Genomic DNA, 12,316 nt, shown 5'->3' on the forward strand with positions numbered 1-12,316 from the left:
TCCCAAAGTGGGGGAATTTCCCTGATTTCTAGAAACACTTTTTCCTCTTCACCAATTTATATCAGGCCTTCTGATGCTCTGTTGGAACAAATTACTGCTGAATTATAGGTTATTGCATTGGCCACAGCTTTGTCCTGAATACCAGCAGCTTCTTCTTTTGCTCTCTGTTCAAACAAAGGAAACATTGTTTTCTCCACTGTGCTTTGACAGAAAATGCAGGCTTGAGCTAAACTGCTTTAGCATCTTGTTGGGTTAGGTGGGATTTACCTCCCTAGCAGTAACTTACCAGCAGAGAAGGAAGGGGAAGAAAACGGTTTTCAAATGGTTGCTTGCTTTTTGTTTTATGTTCAAATCTTCCTTTGAGACAGAAAGAAATAAAAACTGGGAAGTTGTGAAATCTACAGGACAATGAACCTAAAAGCTGCTTTTGCTAAAGGCTGGGTTATTAAATTATATTGCTGACAAAAACCAGAAAACCAGACCTTTGGAATGAACCATCCATACATTCAGGAGAACAAAAAAACTCTTGTATTTCTTACAATGATTGGTATGATTACTGTGAATTGCCAGAGAAGGAAAATAGTTCAAAACCACCCTGATGAAACTTGGAAATGCCTTATGTGATGCAATCCAGGATCAAAATTCTGCTCTTTCTGCTCTAGAGGGCAGAAAATGGTGTGAGAGCCTGTGCCACTGGCACTGTGGGGTGGGTGATCATGAGAATATGATTTAGCTTTGCTGTGTCTTTTTTTTTTTAATTGGACAAAGGAGTCCAGAAAAAGATCTCACCCCTCTCCAAATATCACCCTGCATACACATATTTCAAGAAAACAGTGTTGTAGCTGAAGCATTTTAAAGCATAATTTAAACCCTCAAGTTTTAAATTTCACTTTGTTGAGAACACTAACTTTTTTCCCCCAAGTATTTCCTCTTGGAAATGGAGAAAGACAGAACAATCAAGGATAAGGATCTACTGCTTCCTTGTTTTTTCACTCACAAAAAAAAAAGAAAAAAAAAAAAAAGAAGGATGGCAACATATTAAGAGAGTCAGGAAGAAAATCTATAAATCTATTCTCAGTTTGATTTTATTCTAATAGGGAAAAGTCAAATGTTGACATCATAGTTTTGTTGACATTGATGGAAATGTGGAAGAAGAATCACCCTAAATGATCTTTTTTTTTGTTACCTGTGCTGCACAGAAATTATAAAATGAAAATGATGCTTGGAAATGGCAGCTTTACTTTCACCTACATCACTGAAGATCACTGCCCTGTGTATTCTGCTACCACAACTACCTGTAGGGTCACTATAAAGCCTCACAAATGCTCTTAAAAAAAATATTCCTGATGCATATAGCTTTTCCTTTTTAGGATATCAGAGTTTACCTGGATCTGACCACACATTTATTTCAGTATAGTTATGTATAGTTGTGTCTGGCAGTTGTGTCTGGCATGAATGGGGACCACATGCTTTTAATGACTGTGGATCCCATTCATGCCAGACACAACTGCATTTTAGCCAGTGGAATGCTGCACTGGGCAAACAGTGCTCAGTGGAGTGCCCAGTGCTGTAAGTGATTTCAGGCCCCAGATACCTCACACTCTCCCTTTGGTGGATGCCAGCTGCACAATACTCAAGTGATGTGTGAGCACTGAGAAGCCTCTGTGCTCCAAGACCTCACACTGGGCAACCTTTAAGAGTGCTGACATGAGCATGTTTTGTTATTGACCTTGGATGAAACTGATTGGGGCCCAAGTCCTTACCCAGGCAAAATCCCCAGGAATTTCAGTACAAATTTTGCCTGAGGACTGTAGGAGTGATTCAGCCTAATGTGAGAACTAATGTCCTGGAAGCTTTTTCTAGGCAGCATCCTAATTATAGACTCAAGCTTGACATCTGTAGCACAAACCCTTGCTGCATTTTGCAACCTGAGCCACTCTGTGAAGAGCCACACAACAAAAACAAAGCTGACTTATCATTAGGTGTCCTCAAACTCTGGTATTTAAATTAAGAGCAGTGTATGAGCTGCTTCAAAAGATGACAAGGTAGGAGAATGCCACTGGGTTTATATTCTATTGGGCACAGCACACAGCTGGGAGCTGCTGTCACTCCTGTCCAAACAAACCATATGTTGGAACCTCTGCACATTAATACATGGATTTGTTTTCCCCTAGAACAACCTGTTGGCACAGTATACACTTCTTTTGTCCCTCTGTCTCCAGGTGAAAGAGAATAGATTTATCCCAGTTACTAAACTTGTGAAATACCTATCAGGTGCCCTTGTGAAATGCCTACAAATTGTTGGCACTGCAGCTCATCTCTTCTGGGTTACCAGATGATTATTTTCCACATCAGTGGACAATGATAAAAGTAGAAGAGATTGTGCTTTCTTCCTCTTTAGATGAGGTGTTGACAGATAATAAATCATTTTACAAGACTGGCATTGATTTCCTTGTATTTGGATATGGAAAGTAAAATGCAACCATGTTCTATGATGCCTTTCTCAAGCCACCCACTGGTATTGGAAAAATTAAATTAATAAGGGTTTCATTTTCCAGCCTGTGCCTCTTAGAGCTTTTGTTTAGATGATCTTAAATCCCATGCAAGCTCCATGTGGAATTTTAAAAATTGCTTTTTGACAATATCTGTACCTGCCTGTCAAGGGAGGGTTGTCCATGTCCTTCCATGTATATGTAAAATACATCAGGACAGATTCTGTGGATGAAACTAGAATAATGCAGGATGAACTAATTTGCTGTTGGCAGACAAGTTCAAGTATTCTGTGCTAAACAGAAATTAACTCAGAACAGCCTCTCTTTGCTCATACAGTAAGAAGACAGGTTTTAAGGCAGTGAGGGTCAAGAATGAATGTAAAATAGTTATCTTTTAAATATCAACTCATTTTCCCCTCTGCATCTTCCATGGTGATTCCCCAGCTGTGCACTTGCCCATTAAATTTCATTGCAGAAGATGGACCAAGAGTATTTTAGGCCACCCTGAAATTTTAGCTTGTAACCCTTTGAAAATCCTTCCTACCTTAGACATTATCCCAGAGCACCATGATATTTTATTTCAGGCTGAAAGTAATAAGCCACTAAAGTCAGAACACTAAACATATGATTTGGAGGCCACTGAGCAGGCTGACAGATGAAATTATGAATTATGACATATGAAATTACTAAATATACAAATTGAACAAATGTACAAATTGAAATTGGTGTTCTTTTACCTTTGTGTCATGACTAGATCTGTACACAAAACTCTCTCTTATCCAACAGCTCCACATCACTAACTTTCCCAAAGGGTTGCACAGAATTTAGTGACAGCTTTCATTCCAGTCTGTGGAGGGTATTTTGTACATAACCTCACTGAAATCAGCATAGTCTCCTTGTGGTGCATAAATTCCCTGTGCAAAAGGAGGTCAAGTCAACAGGAATTGGATAGATAAATCCTAAAATGCCTGGTCTTTTAGGGACAGGTGGTCATGCTTTTTTCCCTGTTACTTAATAGAGTCAAACTACTGTTGGAGTTCTTGGGAATAAAGCCCTGTTTGTGTTGAAATTACTGAGGTTTCTATTTTTAGAGTCCTAAAACTCTTCCCCTTCTATTTAAACTACCATCTCTCCTGTTCTCATTTATGGCCTGATGTGCAGAAGCAGGAATTGTTCCCATGAAAGACACAGATTTTCCAAAAGCTGTAATGGTCTAAGAAGTACCAATTTCTTCTGAAATTTTGCTTTTTCTGCTGAAAACTTCTTCTTTGTCTTAAAATAACTTTTTTTCCAGGAAAGACTCTCCTAAACCTGTGATTAAATGCAGTCTCTAATTCCCAGTTATGGAGATGTTCAAAAGTAACAGTGAGTGAGACAAAACCTATAGTCCACCAAAAAGTTAAGTTGTCATTGACTCCTTAGAGGCAGCAAACTCAGATGTTAATGAACATTTCCAAAGGTCACTAAGGCACTACAGCAATGCTCTGAAGGTGAAGACTGAGGACTATTTCTTTTTAAACTGATTAATTTTTAATATAAATTTTAAAACCTGCCTGTATGTCTGTACTTTTTGTCTTCAGTTGTGCACTATTCCCACTTCAATAGAGGCATAAATCTGCATGTACAAACACACACTTTTCATTATTTAATGTACCACCTGAAATATTATATGATTTTGATAGGCAACACATTGATTTGTACTGGGTTTTTTTCTGCTGCGCTACACGAAAACTTAATTATCTACAGCCATCAGTTCCATTACAATAGGGCCTTGAAGAATGATAAGACTTTTAATTTTAGTAGAGTAAGCTACTTGCAAATCAGTTCTTGAATTTACAGTACTATGTTGGATATGACTTAACAAGAAGGATTAATTGTCTGGAATCATGGAATGCCTTTACAAACCAGTGGGGTTTTTTTACTTTTAGGGACTCTGTTGACATTAGTGAGGTCAGACTCTCACTGCACATGGTGGCACCAAATAGAACTGAAAAAAAGGAAACAGAGGGAGGACAAACCCTGAGCACTCAGAAACATCAAATTAATTCATCCTGCCCATTCAACAATTAGTTGTGACCCCACTGCAGTCTGTGGAAGTTTTGCCAATCAATTTCAATAGGAGGAGAATCTGAGTTGGACTGAAGTTTCCTGCTTCTGCCCATAGCAACAGAGGCATTCCAGACCACTCTCAGGAAGGGAAAATAAAAGTGCAAATTCCCAATAACTGTGGCAACAGGAGGGCCAGTTTTCTTTGCCATCCTGCAATTTTGAATTCAGCAGCTGTTCTGTGACACGATGTGTTTCTCCCCTCCATTAAATTAAAGCTTTCTTCCCATGTGGAAGGCACATCAGGGTAAGAGCACAGAACAAAATCATCAACACAAACAGCCCCCAGAAGCCTTTTCACATTTCCCACCTCACATCTGTCACAATGGCAAATCCATGTTTGCAAACAGCATGGAAAAACTGCCTTAAATGTGGTAATTCCTCAAAGACAGGGAATTAGCTCAGCCTGCTCTGTGATGTCTCTCAATCCATGTGAGCAACAAGTGGTGATGAGCTCCCTCAGCAAAGTGCCAAGACCTCTACTATGGAGAGAAGAACTAAAGACTGCACAGGTTGTCCAACCCTGGTTGCATTTATCTTCCTTTTTTACCCTTTCCTTCACTGAGGTGTTCTCTGTTGTAGCCTTGGACTTGGTAACTTCATCAAGGGCTGCAAACTACCAGTGAGGCTTTGGGCAAAGTTTGAGAGCCTCAGGAAAGCAGCAGTGTATGCAAAATATGACTGATGATGCCCTAAGGACTGTCACAGGCAGTTAAACCAAAAGGGCATGCAAGTGAGTTTCTCTTCCCTTCCACCTTGTGTCCTCTGTTTTACAGGAGGCAGTGCCCATGCTGACAAGTGGGCAGCACTCTCTACAAAGTTAAAAGACAGAAAAATCTGCCTCTGTAGCTGCCAAGGACAAAGAAAAGATGGGAAACATATGTTCTCTGTGTTTGGGATGATTCAGTGTAGGTAGACTACCTGGGTCAGAGCCCAGATGGTGTAAACTGCTGAGTCTCAGAACTTACATTAGCTGAGTCTCTAGATTAATAAGTATTTTTTTATTTGAACTTCTGAAACTATTCTGATACTCTTTATTTAAAAAAAACCCAAAAAAAAAGCTCTCAGGAAAAAGCAAAGAAGCAAAAACTGATGTGACTTCTTTAAAGTATTGGCGTGAATCGGTGTCAGAGCTCAGGCAGGAGCACATGTCCTCTGAGCATCAGTACAACACCACTGATGCAAAGGCCACACCTGAAGTTTATTGAGCTAACACAGCAGCTTAAGGAGGTCTGAACTGCCCTGCGTGCTCCAGACATCTGTCATTTGAAATTCTCAGGGCTGATACCTCAAAAGTCAACATTAATTAGTCACTGAACAAAGTGTGCTTGAAAGGGCAGTAACAGTCAGCCATGGAGTTCAGATGCTGCGCTAGAAACAGAAGGTGATGAGCTTTGATGAGCACTTGAACAAAAGACACTGAAGGTGCATAGGAGGCAGCTGAGCTAAACATAAGAAAACAAGGAAGACATTGGAGTCTTGGTGATGTAAGCTTGGACTGAGAGTAGGTGGGATTCAAATGTCTTGGGAACGCTCAAGCCAAAGGGACTTATGAGGGAATTTACATCTGTGCCATCTGTCCTTCACTTTTTTTGTAAATGGCTTTTGGAAGATAAATAATGCCATCTTTCTCTTCCAATTTAACCCTACTGGTGATTGACTGCTGGCAGGAATGCCAAAGCATTCAACCCAGGAGATACACACCAAAAATAAACCTCACCCTAAACAAAATGCCCTGCCCTGTCACTTACTTACAGTACCTTTTCTGTGATGTTATCTTAAACTGAAACCATTACTTCTCAGCTTTTCTGACTCAGATGTGAAAGGACTAATTTTGATAAACCACGTCTTCCAAAACTCACCTTATCAAATTGACCAGGAAGAACTGACAGCAAGCTGGAGATGTGTTACCTTTCACTTCTTAATATCACCACCCACAAAAGGGGCTTGTTAGCTCAAATATGGATTGACCACACTCAACAGTACATGCAGTGAACCCTCATCTGATTTATTCATGTATGGTATGCCACTGAGCAGCAAATTTTGGACATGATTAATATAGTTATTTTTGAATGGTTGCTGAGGTGAAAGTAAACTATATGAGCAATGAAAATGCCAGCATAAAAATCAAAATAATCTGATTTGGGAAAAGTCTGAGTCACCACAGTGACTCCGTCAAGTCCAGATACCTAAGTATTGTGGGTATAACCTGATATTAATGACCCTTTTTTTTTTGAAGAATTTCATTGTTTTGGCAGCAATAGTGGTTACTAATATTCTAAAGGTCATGAACATCTATTAAAAATCTTGCTGAAGAAAGAAAAGCACAACTTTGCCATGTCCAATCTTCCTGCTACTGGAAGATATGTTTGTGATGGGACCATCCCATAGATTTCGATTGTTTGGTAAGAAGGGTGATATCTAGGACACGTTTCATGTCTTCTCTTCCAAAATCAAACAAAGAAAATGCACATTCCCATGATGAAAGTCAAGAGTAGAGCCATTGTCCATGGGCTGTGTAAGAGTTCCAAGTCTGACACTTCCCAAGTGCACAACCAGCAATGACAACTGCTAAGTGGCTCTGAAGTGTTACACAGCTTGTGTTGGTAAAAGAGAAAGTGGTAGAAGATTCAATAATGCTAATGAAATGTTGGGGAAGCACTGCTTTCTTCAAGGCCCTCCTTCTTCAGGATTTCTAATAAGAGATTTTTGGTGAATTTGCACTTTGTACAAACACCTTGTCAACTCCAAAAAAGAAGAGTAAGAAATAACACCCTTAGAAGAAAAGTCTGGGAGCTTAACCCATCCTGGCAAAAGCAAGCACAAATCCACTGTTTTCAATGGAGTTACAGATGGCCCCCTTAAGATACAACAGAGCTGATTTGGCCCTCCTCCCATACTGTAACTCTTCTTTCCCTGAGAAACCTTTGCTTTCAAAGGAACCAACCATGTGCAAAAAGCCTACAACAATGAGCTTCAATTAAATAAATGAATGGAGGGCACACTTGTACTTTAAAACTTTTCTCAGTAGTGGACTTTACCAGCAAGTATTGACCTTTCATCTGTTTAATTTCAGGATCTAATGCCCCTATCACAGACTAAACACTGATCTGCAGAATACCAATTATTGTACTCATATTTCTGCTTCCCATGCTTTCCTACAAGCATTAAATTGGAATCATGTATAAGCATATTGCATGTCTCAGGAAGGAAGAACTTGTTCTTCCTTAGAAGCCACCTCAGCACTACAGCAGATGGGCACAGGCTTTGTGGCTAAAAGCACGGAGAGAGACAGAGAAAGAGAGAGAGAAAAAGAAAAAGAAAGTGAGAGAAGAAAGTTGCTTACTGTTTCGAGGCTTCTCCTCATCCATGCCTTCATCTTCATTTTCTGGATCAATATCTTCTGCTTGAGTTATCCAGTCTAAGTATCCCTTCAGATCCTCCTCTAGCTGCTGCTTTTCTCGAAGCTTCTGGAAATCGCCTCGAGCCTTGGCCTTTTCTCTTTCTTTGGAAAACTCCCTAGCAAGAGGGAGGGAGGGACAGGACATGGGCAGAAAGGAGGAAGAGATGGAAGAAAAACAATGGGTTAGAATGATTTCCACCAGAAAGTCTCCTCAGTCTGTGTAGCACATCCAGCTGTTTCTATTCTCTCCAGACAAACACATGTAAGGACCATGCTTGCTGTGCACACATGTGTAAAACAGCTGGAGTGTCCACATATCTACCAATGCTTAGGAAAAGACTGATAACCTTTTTCAAAACTTTCCTTCTCAGCATTTGATTGACAATTCAAATAAAACATATATGTGACATTTATGTACAATTTTGTGTAAAATACCAGACATTTTCTAACATTCTGTAAACACCTGATATTCTCCAAGAGTTATCTACAAATGTCTATATGAATAATGGTTAAAGATGAACTGTTTGACAATAATCTGACATCTGGAGAGTGAGCTGGTGGCTCCAATTTCTAGCCAGGTTTCTATCAGTGTTTAAGATTTTACATTTCATCACAACTAATTTGGGCTAGTTTAAGTGTAATTAATGGTACTCACAATCCTGTACACATTTAATTATGGACCATTTCATCCACAGTACTGAAAAATATAGTTAAAAACTTTGACCTCAAAGTTTTACTGAAGAGTTTCAGCATTTGAGGCTGTTATCTAACATGAAATATATTTTTCAAATCTCACACTGGATGGACAAATACGCTAAATTATGGATAGACAAAACTAATAAATTCTGCCAGAAAGTGGACAGGGCAAAACATTTGATGATAGTTTTATGAAAGAACACTGTTGGGAATACAGACTTAAAACCGGGCATAAGAACAAGAATTTCCTGTTGCTTTGTTATGATCCTGGGTTCTTGGCTTTGTCTTCTTTTTGGCTGCAGTGCTGTTTCTTCTCCTCTTTCATCAATAATTTTTTTCAAGAAATGCTGACCTCCCTTATTTAGAGACTCATGTGGTTCTAACCCAGGTTTTAACACTCGTATTTTAAAAAGTAAGTTTAATGATTGTGAAAATTGCTGGACCAAGAGTACTTAAGCATTAAGTCTTCTATCTGCTGAAGCAGATCACTACACAAGACACACACAGCAGATAATACAGGCCACTCTTTCTAGGAAAAGAGGTAAAGCCAATCTCCCCAGCGCTTTATCCATTACTGTTGCTGAAGACTGTCAGCAATGAATGGATTTAACAAAATGCTACTCCACTTGGCATTTGGTTTAGATTTGTTCCTGCAAAAGTGAATAGAAAATCTACCACTGATTTTGCTGGCATAATATTAGGATAATGAAAATCTTAGCCAAAATGTGAATTTTGTGAGTGCCACGTGACTGAGGTGGAGGTGAGTGCTTTCCTCCTGTTGGGTTCAAAACCTGCTGAAAGACTTCCACGGACTTCACAGGCTTTGTATCAGGTTTTCAGAATTCTGAACTGTGCATGACACCAGGACTGCATCAGGATCAAAGCAGAATGATCCCTTTATTTCTAGCCGAAATATGTGACAATGCACGCAGTATCATGTGCACCCCTGTTATGCTGCTGAGGGTTCAGGCCTGCCCAAGTAAGTGTGGTAAGGTGGAGGTGAGGAAGAGAACCACTGCCTTCTCTGGCCTGAAGTTAGTCCACAGTCAGCTCTGGGTCCAAACTCAGCCTCAAGGCATGGAAAAAATGAAAAATGAAATTTTCTCATACTGGGAGTGATATTTTACTATTTACAATATAAAAGAAACAAATAAGCCCAACAATAATAATAACAATAAAAACTGTACAAAGAGTGTTAGGAAAAAATCCATCAGTGGTGGTTATATTTTCTGCTTCAGTAACACTTTTCCCCTGGGCCTGCTACACTGCTGTATGCAAATTAATGAATTAACTCTTAAAAAAATAATCACTGAATGAATCAATGTATTATTAAGCCTGTTACATCAAATTCCAACATTTCGATTTTTAGCTCATAAAGTATTATTTTAGAATCTAAAACAAATGGGTCAAATTTTGAAATGGGCTGAACATAGAGTTTTCTGACACAATGCAAAATACTGTGATTGCTTTGTGCAAATGACCTGCAATTCCATGTCTCTTCCCCTGGTACAACACATGACACTCCACATCTCAGATGACTCTCCAAAGAAGACAACTGGTTTAAATTGTCTTAATTTCTATGCTCTACTAACACTAAACCATTGAGAACAGGTGGCTCAGGAAATTGCCACTGCAATTCAAACCACCTCCCACGTGGGCAAATGTAGCTCACAATCAAGAGTTCTTATCAGTGGCCATTTTCCATCCCATGGCAAGGGAGCTGGTGGCCTCAGCCCAGGGTGTATTGCAGGCAGGTGCACACATTGCTGCTGCCTCCAGCACAGCTGGCAGTAAATGGTCACTGCTTGCAGCTCCAGCAGGCAGGCCAAGGACCACAGAAGTTTTTGATGGAAGTGCCATGTTCATCTAGAGTCTTCTAGTCTTTTTCCTTCCACAAAAAAGGCTGCACAATCATGGCAGGGTGAGGTCAACAAAGGCTCACACAACTAGCAAGCAATCTGTCTTTTTTCAGTGAACCCAAAACATCAGTATAAGAGTGGGTGCATCTGATTGTTTTTACCACAATTCAGTTTGTTTCACTTTGGTTCACTTCTCCCAGAAAATTATAGAAATGCCTGCCAGTGGGAACACCAGAGAGCAGAGTATTCTGGAGAGATGCTTTCTCTGTGTGGGGTTAGAGTGGGTCAAGATCATAAACACCCAGCTCTGCATTATGTGCTGTTTCAGAAGAAAATTTCTTTTTCCTATCCCAATGATGGAATTTAGGTTAGTCTTGTTGATATGATTTCTCACATTTAGAGGCGAGATGGGAAGTGAGCAAAACAGCAGAATTCTAACAGTTCAAAACTCTTGCTTACTACTCAAAGTGGAGCACAAGGCTCCAAATCTCATCCACCCTGAGAAGTACACCAAGGAGTAGGATGGGTTGGAAGAGGAGTCAGAAAATTAGGAAAAATACCTGAAAGGTCACAAAACCTGCTCAAGGAGGAGCTACAACCATAGCCAGCCTCCTGTTCACTCTGACCTTTTTCTTGGCAGTAAAAGCATCAAAAGCAGCCAACTGTGTTTTGCAGGAGCCTCTCAAGGCAGAAGAAACCCTCTGTTCTCCTGCCCTCCATTTGCCTTAGGCAACTGCTTGTTTGGCCTGTGTCCTGGGATCTGGATCAAAATATAAAGGAAATGGGACTCTATATTCTTAGGTGTACTTGTCTGAAGGTTGAACCCCCTCTGCCTTTTTTTTTTTCCTCATTAATTAACTGAAATAGATAACAGAGATGTGAACATCTCTGATCTCGAGTGACTTCTTATCACTGCTCAGAGCAATGATGTGGAATTGTTTTGCCTGGGCTTGGGGAGGTCTGCTGTGTGATCTGCTGACTGGATATTCCTTTGGAGTACATGAATTTTGTATTGTGCTCAGCCAAGTCAGGAGGAGATTACAGCTCCACATATAAATACTCTGACATGCTATTTAGGCTAGTATGTGATTAGTAAATTCACCAGGACCATGAATGGATGATATACCTGAGGAAAAACAAATTACAAAAGAGCTCTTTCAGCAGAGCAGAATCCAGCATTTCATTTTGCAGGTGCAATCAAGGTGTCTTTGTGAGTACAATTAATTACACTTATGTATTCAGAAGTGATTACCCTCCTCCCCCCAAGCTAATCTGTCATTTGTGAAGCCTACCTACACAACATGCCTGCTGAAGCTCCTGAAATAGATAAATGGGAAAAAAATCAGAGATGCCCAGAATGGATATTCAGAGATAACCAGGAATGCTGCTTTGTATCTAGAACAGACAGGTGGATCATCAACATAGATCAGACAAATAGCAATAGCAACTCTCCAAGAAAAAAAGCTGAATCTGCAAAGTGAAGACACTTTGTAACTCAGCAGAATTTAGAACTGCTTTAGAAAGTTAATTGTTTAAGAACTGCTTATATAGACCAAAGAAAATTTGGAAAATTTCTCCCATAATTTCTGTGTTTTTTCATGGATGCAAATTCTCAAGTTTCTTTTTACTTTTCTCCAGTTGGGGACATTTTTGCAGAAACAGTGCAGCTGTCATAACACTGTGAAGACAGCCAGAAAGAGTGACTCACAGCTTAAACAAGGTGAACTTCATCTTTGATTTCAGTTCCCTCTACAGACTGT

The 12,316-nt window shown here is 39.8% G+C and overlaps 1 protein-coding gene across 7 annotated transcripts in view; it reads right to left on the reverse strand.

Moving 5' to 3' along the window:
• The window catches only part of CACNA1C (calcium voltage-gated channel subunit alpha1 C), a 416,406-nt gene that overhangs the window by 131,460 nt on the left and 272,630 nt on the right, over nucleotides 1-12,316 (reverse strand). For all 7 annotated transcript variants that reach the window (XM_071422178.1, XM_071422182.1, XM_071422181.1 and 4 more), the window contains exon 9: nucleotides 7,945-8,117. In XM_071422178.1, the coding sequence (XP_071278279.1) occupies nucleotides 7,945-8,117 (173 nt within the window). The remainder of the gene's footprint in view (nucleotides 1-7,944; nucleotides 8,118-12,316) is intronic.

Source organism: Agelaius tricolor, unplaced genomic scaffold (genome assembly GCF_023055355.1).
Source record: "Agelaius tricolor isolate 1412-34295 unplaced genomic scaffold, bAgeTri1.0.p SCAF_3, whole genome shotgun sequence".
In the NCBI taxonomy this organism is placed as follows: Eukaryota; Metazoa; Chordata; class Aves; order Passeriformes; family Icteridae; genus Agelaius; species Agelaius tricolor.